At 28.4% G+C, this 14036-nt stretch overlaps 1 protein-coding gene across 2 annotated transcripts in view; it reads left to right on the top strand.

Annotated features, from left to right (window-relative positions):
* The window catches only part of LOC114131563 (uncharacterized), a 190268-nt gene that overhangs the window by 91758 nt on the left and 84474 nt on the right, over nucleotides 1–14036 (top strand). For both annotated transcript variants that reach the window (XM_050200626.1, XM_050200625.1), the window contains one exon: nucleotides 7582–8089. In XM_050200626.1, the coding sequence (XP_050056583.1) occupies nucleotides 7608–8089 (482 nt within the window). In that variant the 5' untranslated portion in view covers nucleotides 7582–7607. The remainder of the gene's footprint in view (nucleotides 1–7581; nucleotides 8090–14036) is intronic.

Raw genomic sequence — 14036 nt, 5'->3', positions numbered from 1 at the left:
CATATGTTAAATATTGGCGTTCGTTTGAAACTGATCGGATGGATGAGTTAGCAAAATAATATGGTTAATTATAAGGCTTGATAACATTTATTTCATGGAGTTACTCATATGCAAATTTTAATAAAACAGGTATACAATTATTTGCGATCAATTTGCTGAAAATGTACCCTGTTTTAAACCACTTTGATGTAAGTAGAGAGTATGACTTCATTATAACTTGGTGTCTTTATAAAATATAAATATACGTGCCTATGTACAACGTTGTAGATTTACACTGTACGCATGTATACATAATATATTATCAAATTATTAAATTTTAATTGGATCACCGACGAGTGTATAACCCAAAGTAATAACTAGGGGTGGACAATTCCCGGGAATACAAAGTGGCGGGGATTCCCGGGAGTGTGTAAGAATTCACGGAAATAATACAAAAATTGCGCAAATTTTAGTTTACCCATCAAAAATTTAAATAATAGTATGTTAATGTGTTGAAACGTGTACCATAAGTATAGTATACTGCTTAAAAGCATAAAAACCATTAAATTATATTTTAATTAGAATATTTATTATTGTACCTATATATTATGAATCTGTGTTGGAATCGATGTGAGACTATAATATGGAGACTACTGTGCGTCGTTAAACATAGAAAATAATATACATTTGAATAATCATAATTATTATAATCTTTCGAAATCGTAAAACGATTGGATCTATCGGCTTAACTTTGTATACACAAACGAATATATTACTTAAACGAGCATGATATAACGATATTGTGAAACGTCGCGAATTCCGAATCCGGACTCGGCAGCCAACAACACATCCGTACTATAAAATAAAATATCGATGCTTACAGAATAATAATAATAATAATATAGTCATACATATTATGTATCTGTAAATATTATTGTATGGCTATTGGCTATACGCCAAAGTATAATAACTTACACTTTACAGGGTGATATTTTTATCAATTTAACAAAAAAAACATAGTATATACAAAATATATCATATCATATCATGATTTTATTTTGTTTATTTTAAATAATATTTAAAATTTAATACAGTAATAGTTATCAAAACGATAAAATTTAATCGTATAATATTCGAACAAGATATAACTTACGGTTTAAAATAATTACTCATAAATACAATAAATAGTTAGTAGTTACTGTACTATTATAATTAGTATTAGTGTTAGAACATGTTTTAGCACTATTATTGTAAACCGGTATAATGTATTAACTTCGCCTGATAAAATACATCAGACCATACCTATAACGTTTACCTGTTCAGTGTTCACAAAATTATATTTTATATTGCCGACTACGATGCAGGCGTACATATATTATGTACGCACGTCAGCCGTGGAGTCTTAAAAAATAAAAATTCAATCTGTGCGATTTGTTTTTTTACCGTGTTTAATCGATTGGGTTATTATTCCGGACTACGTCCCGTGAAAGCAACAACAACGACCAATGTTGACACTGTATTACCCATGTCTAAACTAAAAAAGGGTTTGTTAAAGGTCTAAGAAAAATCAATAACGTGCGTTTAAACTGTATAAAAAGCTTCCGGTGTCTAACCGTATATATAATAATCCTGTTAAGTTGCAAATTCCGTATACGTAATGAGATACAACGTTTAACTAATATAGTTATTTACCACTTTCGTTTGTCGACTAAATATTTTATACGACCCTTAACATTCCACTCCACAGCACTGTTTCAAACAGACAAATATATTTATTGTGCATTTTACTGTTTAGTACATAACTTTATTATTTATAATACGATATAAACTATCCAACTACCTACACAATATTAGCATATTGACATGCACGATCTATTAAAATTAATTGTTATCTATATAAATACACTAAAACAATAATTTATCGTTTAAATTCTACACAGTACAGAGTTATAAGTCCTCATATAATTCTACAATATTGCTACCAACTCAAGTTACAATAACGATAAAATATCTTAAATGTCTTATAATTCTATACAACAATAATAATAATATTGTCATCCAATTGACTACTTTTTATACTAAAATCTTTTATAATGTTAATTCAACAAAAATACATTTCATAATAAAAACAATTTTGTGTTACATCATTGTAATAAATATAATCAGAGAAAAAGATGTCTTGGTAATAAAAACTTTGTCAATTATGGTCAATGGACTTTTACGAGTCTATAGAAAAGTTTTATTTTTATTGCATTACTGCACTATTTCAAAAGTGTACATCTACATTACATATTGTAAATGAAAAATTGAATAGTTAAAAATACGAATGATTTTACGTAGAAAAATGTTACTATCAAAGTGAATTTACTTAAATGGAAATAAAACAAAAGAAAGTCGTTAAAGCATTATGCATCATTAACAAACAACATTCATATTGTACATCAATTAATAATTATTGTACTATTGTACAGTAAAAAGTAAAAAAAACAAAATGATTTATTGTAAAAATTACTTTTTAAACGGCAAAATTGATTTGTAAAATCATAGTTGAATTAATAAAAAGTATACTATTGCATTATTTAAAAATAGCTTAAATACTTCAAATTCTAATTTCAAAACATGTATAGGTATTAACGAATCGATAGTTTAGTTTATTATACCATGATCGATACACTGCAATATTACTATGTATATTTTAATACACCAAATATTTATTGGTGAATTCTTACATGTTATCATTTTTGACCGATTTGAACAAACTGACATAATATAAATTCGTCCAAAAATAATATATTATCAAAGAGGAAAATATTTTACATATCATGCAAATAAGCCCTGCTGTTTCAATAACACGTTAGTGGGTAATGGGTATACTATTTTGACCCTTTCATTGCTAGCAAGTTAATGTGGAATTGTATATGTAATTAATTTTTTATACGATTAATATTCATGTGTATAACCATGGCAACAACCATAAAGTTGATATTACTAATAAAAATCCGCCAACAAATAGCTGTATAATATACCAATCAATTTAAAGTAGTTTTTTTATTTAATAATAATTTATTACACATAGTAAACATCTTAATTCAAATATTTCTATGATTTATTTTTCATTTTTAAAATACTATGTTCACACCACGCATATTTATAATGGTTGTATCTGTTTAAATTACCAGCTAACCGTAATTTAAAAATGATCTAAATTAAAGTCGGTAATAACTAATATGAATTAATAGTATTTTTTTTTTTTAATGATAAAATTGTGTCTGCTGCCTGAAGGCTTATGTTTTATAATGTCGTTTTAAGATAATAATTTAAACAATATACTAATTATTGTTCCGTCTTTTTTTTAAATATGTCCATTAGTTATTACCCCGGTTTTTACAATACAGTTTTTAAAGTAATAAACTAATAATTTACTAAAGAATATGATGTTAATATTAAAGTTGTTTGACTTTAAAACTATATTTAGTGCATAATAAACATAATGCGTTAATATTCGCCTACTTAAATTATGATTTCCGAGAAAACAGATAATATTCTGATAAACCTTGTTAATTATTATAACTTTAGTAGTATAACAATTTATTTTAAAATAAGATATCATTTTAATATCGTTAACGATTTAATACTTTTAATAATCTATACTAAGTGGGTACAAACAGTGTTATGTTGAGATAATTCCTCTGAAATGATTTATTATAAGCTACTAATTACAATATTTTTAGGAAATTAAAAATAATTATTAAAATTACGACAAACCCAGTTTACTATTTTATGTAATATCATGTACCAAACTAAATTTACTTTTATTTTGAACATTTGCAACAAATGTATTATTTAATGATTCAAATAATTAAGTTAAGAAATGCAAAAAGTTCAACAAAAAATATCGTAATTAAAATAAATTGAAAATTTGTCTATAACGACATTTATAAACGAATTGATTGTATTTGTACACCATTTCAAAATTGTGATTGGCACAATTTGGTAGATATTTTAGATATTATGCTCCGATTATTATACTTTCATAATAATTATTGCGACAGGCAGTAACTCAACGTGAGATACTTATCATTTAATTTAACTGAAATTACTGATGCTTCAAGTGCAACTGCTTTTTAATGAAATACGAGTGAATCAACTTAAATAGCGTATACGGCTTTTGGTTAAACCCAATTATTTTCAGGCACCATACATGCATAATGAACAACGAATAAACTTAGAATTTATATTTAAATTAATATGATTATATTTATATATTATGTTACCGCATTATCCCAAGAGAAGCAAGACTAAGACTAAAGGATTTAAGATTTAATTAAGTATCTACTTACATTTTTTTTAAATTTAATAGGAATTTATAAAATATTATACAGCTATTGTTCCTTATAATTGTAATAATTAAATTAATAACGCTTGTAGCCTGAATTGATCCCTACAACAGAGTTAAAATGTCTTTTCGGTATTGAAAATAACAGTGATTTTAATAAATCATTAATTAATGGAGGCTCTTATAAAAATGCAATATCATGAAATACTCTTGTACATTTTACAGTCGTCAGTTTATAAGTCGTATGTATTTTTATATTAAATGTATTAATGTACGAGTAAGTAATATAACTAAATAATACATGTATATTTTTCAATCGATTTGGTACATATTTTACATTTCTTTAAAACACTAAACACATCTGTAGAACATTATCACCACCAAGTTACAACTATTACATATCTATTCATATTCCTGTAGTTATACTTCCTGTATCTTAATAAAATAATATAATAGTAATATGTTTAGAACCTTCTAACCTTTGATTTGAACTGTTGATATAATACACATATCCCCTAACACGTCTAATATGAAATCACTCCTAATACACATTATACACATTCCCGCTTCCATGTTCGTCTCAACCTATATAATATCCATCCTTGTCATTTTAGACATCTATCGTAACACGTGTACGATATTATAATACTAAACCGGTCTCTAAATATATTATATCGTATGTTAAAATACGCATCATATTATTTAGCTGCGCCCAACTCGCATGCTCCTTATTTACACCATTATACTATCTTCCCCATAGTATTCGTTATTTATAATTATATCAGTATATCAATATCATAACGTAATTGTGATGCATTAAATAAACTTCAGCTGACCTTCATCATGATGTAGGTTTTGTGTTGTTCATCTGAAGTCAATCGACGAACACCATACGATTTCTCCAACAGACACGATGTGTAAATGTGTTGTTTCGTTATCATATTTTATTCATCGTATAATTAAAAAAAAAAAAAAACTAACGATTTGATTTTCTTCGGAGATTATCGTTACAAACTTTAGTCATTATCACGTAAAACTATCAAAATATGCGTTAAACTTTTAAGTTGTGAAAAAAAAATGTTTAAGAAATTATCCTTCGTGTTTATCAATAATAAATTATGAGCTTAAATAGAAAGGAATTCGTATTTAAAACATTAAATGTTTATTATATTTAAATATTCATAAGTTTATTATACAATTATAAGAATAAAACATATTCCAAATGCACCAGAAACAAAATATAACAAAGCTATAAAATATTTAATAATATTATGTATAGGTATTTGAAGTTTTTATAATAATGTATTTTTTTCATTTCTTTTTTTGTCCATAAAGGTCATCAAAGGTTTTATAAAATATAAATTAGACATTTAACATAAATATTTTCTTAAAAATGTGTGGAATTTCTTCAAAGGCATTTCTTAAATACCAACTTTAATATAAAAATGTTTAATAATAATAATATAAATAATATCAATCAACACATTAAAATAAATAATATTAAGTATTTTATACTGCGTAGGTAATTTCATATAATTAGCTTTTTGTTTAAGAAAATATTTTTAGTTATCAAACTTACAAATCGTGATTATTGCTTCCGATTTATTTGAACTTTCAACTTTTAGCCAGTTGCGGTTTGTGTACATAATACATGAACGATTGTGCAATCACTTTGCCCCTTATACGAAAAAAGAGGAAAAGGGTTTATTGATCACATTTTCGATATTTTTTAGTGGGTACTTTTACTGAAATAGAACGAAAAAACTTTTAAAAAATGTGATTTTTTGTGATACCGTAAATCGTGATCTATAAATAATGACGGATAATAATAACAGTCTCGATTCCATACCGTTGACTTTATACATACATATTACATACGTATACATATAAATTACATACATACCTACATGGCTACATTACAGATTGATATGCATAATTAACACGTTGCGGTGAAGTTACGAATCTATAATATTCTGGGAACAAACAAGTATTTTAATAGTTGAACAACCATATTCTAAACTATAATATACTGTTTGCGGTATCCGTCTGACTATACATGTGTATATTATATTATATTAGCTGGACATAATTATAATTGGCGTAATCGTTATTACATTATAATGTGTATAATATTGTGTATTGAGATACGCACGACTAACCGTTTCTTATATAGTGTACCTAATTAATAATATATTCGTTATAGACGAATAAACCAGTTGACCAGAATGACTAATATCTCATATAGCACGGTGTATAGTCTATACTCATAATAATATTAATTGCAGTTACCTCCATCACGTATAGTACCTATTTGGTCATTAATCTGTATATGATTAGGCTATAAATTCAGGAGGAATTTTCGATTTATGTAATAGCAGAGATCAGGTTTTAAAAGTTCAATGCTAGCAAGTGTCTTTTTAATCGATGTGAAAGATTTTTAGGAAGTTATTTAGTATAAAGCCTAGTGGGTTCACGTGGTTAATTAATTTTGTGTGGATTTTTTAGTAATAGTTTTTAGGCGTGGTAGAAACCATTTTGATTTTAAAGACTTATAACCTCTTTGTATAGTGAATAATTTGAGACGTATCTTGGCACAGCTGACGTTATTTTTTGAAGCAAAATCACTATAAATTTAATAACATAAATATTTTTATTCTAATTAAAAATACTGTAAATCTAGTTGAGCCCGGTTGAAGCTATCAATCTTGATATTATTAATATAAAATATGAAATAGAACCATAAATGATAACATATTTCGTAGAAATGTAAATTATTAAAAAGATATAGTTATTTATTGCATAAAATATAGTCGTTGGGCGGATGTTTTAACACTCAAAATTCTCTTTAACACTCAAAATTCTCCTTCGACTATATGCTACTGCTGTGCCTTTAGGTGAAAATAAAATATTTCTTCGAATAACATTAGTACTAAATGAATAATAGTCCAAAAATTTAATTTAAGAATAACCATATAACTTTTTAGTATTTTTCTCATTTCTATTATATACATAGTTAGATTAAAAATATGTTTAAAAATGTTATTCTAAAGTCACCTATACATGGCTTGGACACAAAGGTTGTTTATCTTAGATAAAATAATTGTCACATATTAATTCATTTTTTAATTTATAAATTCGTCTATATAATCCATTGAAATGGCGTTATAAAGATCAAGGCGCTCGTGTAAAAACACGGGTTCGTCCCTCATCCCCACGATAAAATCCATTCGACTGCCACTGATCGTTACATGTATTTTTGCTTGTAGAACGTCGTGTGGCCGCGGGACAGACGATGATCGACGGCGGCGGAGGAGAAGAACAGCAGGACGGCGGGGCCGGCGACGCGGCCGTCAATTACAAGACGAGAAAGCGGCCGGCGGACGCCGCGGCCACGGCGGTGTACACGATAACCGGCGGCGACCCGAACCAGCTCCTGCAGGACGTGCCGGCGCCGTGGTCGTCTGCACAGTGCGCGTGCTGCCCGCCGTCCTTGGTCGCGCCGCAAGGAAACGGGCCGCAGAGGCGCAGGCCGCGGACGTGGACGTGCGGAGGTGCGGCCGGCGGCGGCGGCGGCGTGTCGAGTCTGACCAGGAGCAGGACGTTCACGAGCAATTACGAACGGGCCATATCGTCGCTGCTGTGGCAACCGTACGAGTGCCGATCGTCCAGTAATTCGCTGAACGACGACGGCGACGTGGCCGTCTGGCTCAGCGCCACCGGCCGGTACGAACCGCTGTCCAGCCGGTCGTCGCTCAGCCTGTCCACCATACCCAGGTGAGCGTCATCATCTCTATACCGTTACCAATCATCATTATTATTATTAATCGGTGTCCGCACTGCGCAGGCTTGCCACAGCGGGCCCGCTTGCGTAATCTGCACCGCGTAATAATTCAACGCTTTAGGTATATAAATATAGGTACACCGCGAATCGGTGCGGTCGGGCGGGAACCGCGATTGCGACAAATGGCTCGAACTACGGTCGACCTAATAATAATAATATCGTTTACGCCGTCCGCCAACGCGTATCTCCTCCAACGGGTCCTCCAATTCGCCCGTAAACATATAAGCATTGCATATAGATGTAATATCATAGGTACGCCGCAGTGTAAGTTACAAATGGCCCGCGAATTCCGCTGCAGAATTGATGTAGTTTTGGGGTTTCCTCGCAGAAATCGTCACTTAACTTCGCACAATATGATTATAATATTATACAATCCGTTAAACGCTTTTGCCCAACAACACAATAATTATTTTTGTACCACACACCCTTATTACGTGAACGATTTGTCGTCAGGATATCAGATTTCTGCAGGGCTCAAATTCCCCACCACCCCCTAACGAGTTTTTGATTAAACTATCGGTGCACGACGATCGCCTATACATAATTATGGTACCACAAAATTTCATCGTAGTTTTCGCGGATTTTACAGTATAGATATTATTATTATTAATTGGTCAATGATCACCGTGAAAAAAAAAACGGTGTATTTGGATGAATGACGGGTGGGTTCATGAAAAAAAAAATATTAATTTCCATTTGCAAAACTTTTTTTGGACTAAAATTGTGTTTATTTTTCTTGAAGTATTAAAATATTTAGCCGATACCAGTGTTGTAGCAGCTGTGTGCCGAATTATAAAAAGAGAGTGATTGACTATATAATCTGCACACTGTATGCGTTTTATCGGTTGCTGATTTCATTTTGGTCGCGGATCCACGATTAAGTGGTGAAATTTCTACGTATAATATCAAAAATTAAAATAATTATATTAATATATTATATTTACCTGCTGTCTAATATTCCTTTTATTTTGAAAAGTATTCTTTTGTTACCGAAGTATCTTATATCCATAAAAAATATAATAATAATAATTATTTATTTATAAGTCACTATACTATTGTTATAATATAATAAGAAATGATAATTTTTTTTTAAATTTATAACCAATAAAAATCCGTAACTTAGGTATGATTATCTTGTTTAAAAAATTGCATAAAATACTGATACGATACACTGTGTTTTTATTAAAAACTTTTTAGTCTCTATTGGGATAAAAGAATTTTCAATAAAATATATTACATTATAGAAAAAAAATTGCCCTCAACAAATAATTTTCTCAGTTTGTATAAAATTATGATAATTTTGATATTAAATTATGATTATTATCCGTCGACCATTTTGTTTATTTATCATAATAATATAATATATTATCCTCGATTATTGTAATATTCGAATATCATATATCTAATAACGTACCAATGTACGATCAGATTGGGCCATGTATAAATAAAATAGTCATAGCCTCAAAAATATCCCACTACACACACTTCAAAAAAACTGAGCATGCACAGACCAAAATTCCAAAATTTCAAAAAATTTTGAAATGTATCAAAAAATGTGTATTTATATACCACCAGTTTGAAAAAAAAACCCGGCCGATAAATTCAATGTTCCCAAAATTGGTGAACACCCTAGAAATAAGAATAAAAACCAAATATTTAGTATCATAATTTTATAATTGATATAAAATGTCATAACAAATAAATTAATAATAACTCTATTATACATAAAAAATAAATAGGTTTATCAGCATGTATGATTTTAATATTTCGAAAAATTTAAATATGTTTCTAATCTAGAACAATTTGGCAAGGAAAATGGAAAATATTTTTATTTTTATTAATAAAAATGAATGATGGCAGAAAACGGTTTTTTTTTTATTTTTGGGGAAAATTGATTTTGCTCAAATAAGTTTTCGACTCAAAAATTACATGATATCGCTAAAATAAATAGGCCTGTGGCAACTCGTTCGTCTAAAGTCGAGTTGGAGGACCACGACGAATGGAAGTTTTTTAAATTAACACATGAACAGTGTACGATGTAATATTTATATATATAATGAACAATAACTTATATGTGTCATGAATCATGATAACAAATGATCGTTCCCCGTATTACACGCCCGATAACACTAACACGCGATTATCACGGCCATTAGGTAGTTATAGTTATAGGTACCTTAAATTATTTATAGATAGGACTTAATGATTAAAACCGTTAAATGTGATACCAGTGTGAAATTGCACTGATTTATATACTATATATATATTACACAAAAAAATAATGTATGATACAGGAGTTGGACACATGGGTGTGCCGTTTGGGCGGGTATCTTTAAATTTAAAAGCAACGATAAATCATTGAACTCCAAAAACCGATTTTCAGTTTAAAACTACCGCTTGGGTATTTGTTTGTTTACACTTCTTTGCGATTCCTCAAAAGCTACTGGAATTGTGTAATATAATGTGATTGTGCAGTAATAGTGCTGCGTTTCAGCGTATATAATACCGTATTAAACGTTATGAGATTTTTACTATCAGAAAATGTGTTTCCTGGAAAAAACTCTCTGGTCTAATAGACATATCCCTGAATTTGTGATACAGGTTTATACATAGGGACGAAAACGATATTTCTCGTAAGTCACAAAACTGAATACGCGTAATACACTGCAATCGAATTACGACTACTGCTGCAACGGATAAGTTTTTACAGTCCATTTCATTACTACCCTAGGTACAAAAATACTTGAATATATTGCTGGAGTAAACCTATCTATATACTTGGGTTTATTACCACATCAGAATTGTATTATGATATATATTATTTCTATGCATAAAAATGTTGCAGGGTATTACTTAACCAGATTTTTGATATCAAATATTTTTCACAAGCCCAATTCAGTATCGAAAATATTTTGTACGGTTATTTTTCCAAACGTTTAACTTAAATCTTACAAATTTATAAAGATATAAAAACAATAAACGAAACGACGATTATGTATTTATGAACAATAATAAATTATAAATCACAATATTATAAATTACGTTACGCACTTAAAATCTTCATACACTTCACTGGTTTAAAATGTTTAAATAATTACGTGACTACTTTACCAAGCGTTTTCATTAGAATTTAAAAATCTTTTAATATACATATTTGACAAATACAAATATGTATATTAAAAGTATAGAGAATGTGCAATCTGACGAAGCTGATCCACTATTTTTTTTATATTTTGAAAACATCTTTACTAAGTATTTTCATTAAAATAGGAAGGCGTTATTTTTAATAAAATTATTTTTCAATATAAATTTATTTTATGAAATTTTCTCGGTAATATTAGATTAAATAATTATTTTATTAAAGACTACTCGTTTAGAAGAGGGTGGTACGCAGTATTTAAATTGTTAATTGAGCTCATTGACCTAATTTTTACCAATTCGAGCACGTTGTAATAAGCAAATAATATAAAATACGATTAATTCTAAATAACAGTTACAGTATAGAGTCATAATAAACTGGCTATCTCCGAAAAAATCTTGAGAACAATATAGATGACATTGTGCATCTTACCTTGAAGTGGCGGCCAAAACTTAATCTTAGGGAAATGGGCCATTCGGTTTGTCATACCGGTACAGACGATAAGGCTTAAATATATGTAGGTATATACAAGTATGTCAACAGATTTGTTTCGCCGGAATTTCGCAGCACTGCACACCATACTATTATTATGAACTAGCATAAAATCTGTAAGGTTTTTACAATCCCAGTTTAGGTTTTTAAGCTTACATTTTTGAATTTCTACATTTACAGAAAAAAGGTTCATTTCTAGTTTTAGTAAATAATGGTTTTATATGAAAATAAGATAAGCTAAGATATAAAAGAAGTGATAAAAAGTAAAACATAATATATAAAGCCATACTACTGCAATGAATTGCAAACAAAGCATTATATTATGATATTAATTAATACTTATATAGTATGTTTCAATAGTTTTTTTTTATTAAATAGTATTATTACTTAATTTTCTTCCGAGCATTAACTATGAACATATTAAAAAAATTTATAATTTATTATAAAACCCTAAAAATTATATATTATATATTCAAAGTGGTTTTTGATACCTACTATTTTAAATTTCGGTACTCTAATGAAATGTATTATAAGAACTAGGTTATATTAATACCTTCCTTAATATAGGTGAATAATGTTAGAAATTGTTTAAAGATCAATCAACGGAAAATGTCATGATTACTTATTTATAATAGTCTATGACATACAATAACGACGACGTTCGTGTCGTACTGCATTCGCGTGTAGAGATCTCTTGCTCCAATCTTTTCAGATTGCAATTTCAGATTTAACCCTTCACTAAATTTCGTCGACGGATACATTTAAGCATTTGCAACGTTCGAAAGTTATCGCCAAAGCTGTATCAAAATGTATTAGGATCTAGTAGTACGATTTTTTTGTACTCAATATTAATAAATAATGATAATAATATGATACTCCCATATTTATATATATTATTGTTTCGTTAGATTCACTTGTCTTAGAAATTGGTCTTAAAACTTCATTGTAGTATTTATGCACACGGTGTCACGATCACTTCAATAATATGTATTTGGAACAAAGATTAATATTATATTATTATCATATAACATGTTTAAAATCTAACATAACACAACACGGTAACGTTTTAAAATATGATGATGGCCTAAGGGTATATAGGTATATAACTTTGGTTATTATTCAATCATTCGTGATCATTTTTATTATATTATAATAGAATAGGGTCACAATTTATTAACAGATTTCTAACATTATATTATGACTTTATAATTCACCGCGTTTATAGTTGTTTATCTATAATATGTATATACGTACATGTTCATTCAATATAAAATTATTTTATTATATTATTGATGGTTTTAATTAATTGTTGTTAATTTTACTATTCGCTGATATTAATAAAAGAACAACAAGCTCAATTATATTTATTATAAAATTTAATATATAATACATGTTAATTATTCAAAAATAATTTAACTGAGTGATAATTTTTAAAAGGTATTTGTAAACAAGCTTAAAACATATTATACAGTGTGTATCATAATTTACGATAAACAATACACTTAGGTTTTATATATTTATATATTAAACAATAAATTATATACTTACTTATACTATTGATTTTTTTATGCAACTGTTTTAAATTAACAAACTTTCAAAATTATATTTACAATGTGACTTTATTATTTCTTTTAAAATACTTTTTCAGTCAGAATTCTTCTAACAATCAATGTATATACATTATTTAATGAAAATAGATCAATAATAAACTTAAACACATTTTTAAAATTATTTACAGTTATAAATAAAAAAAAAATTACTTTTATGTAAATGAAATATTCCAGAAAATCAATTTGAAAGCGAAATTATAATTTTACTAAATGGACTTCCCGTCAGTCCCTATATATAATATTTTAAATAGCTGTTGAAAGTTTTAATTTATTTTCTTGTTATTGCCCTTTGAAATTAATATATTTAACCAAATGGACATTTGACACTTGAGTAATTAAACACGAGATAAATGCATATTATACATATTTTATTAAAAAATAGACAGTAGAACTGTAAAAAACTAATACAGAAAAATATACATTTCAGTATAGTGTCATTATGTGTTAAGCTTAAGGATGCTTAAATAATATTATAAAATGTCAAGCTTCCGCTACTCGAAGGGATTTTTTTAGTATAAGTATACGTTCCTTCCATATATATATACTATACTGTTGATGTGGTTTTGTATAAAAAAAAATATTACGGTAATTTTCACTTGAGTTTAATCCATCTGTCTCGTGTTAGCAGTAGAAAAATTA

This window comes from Aphis gossypii, chromosome 2 (assembly GCF_020184175.1).
Source record: "Aphis gossypii isolate Hap1 chromosome 2, ASM2018417v2, whole genome shotgun sequence".
Classification (NCBI taxonomy): domain Eukaryota; kingdom Metazoa; phylum Arthropoda; class Insecta; order Hemiptera; family Aphididae; genus Aphis; species Aphis gossypii.
The sequence above is the reverse complement of the archived record's forward strand: the minus strand, read 5'-3'. Positions and strand labels throughout refer to the sequence as shown.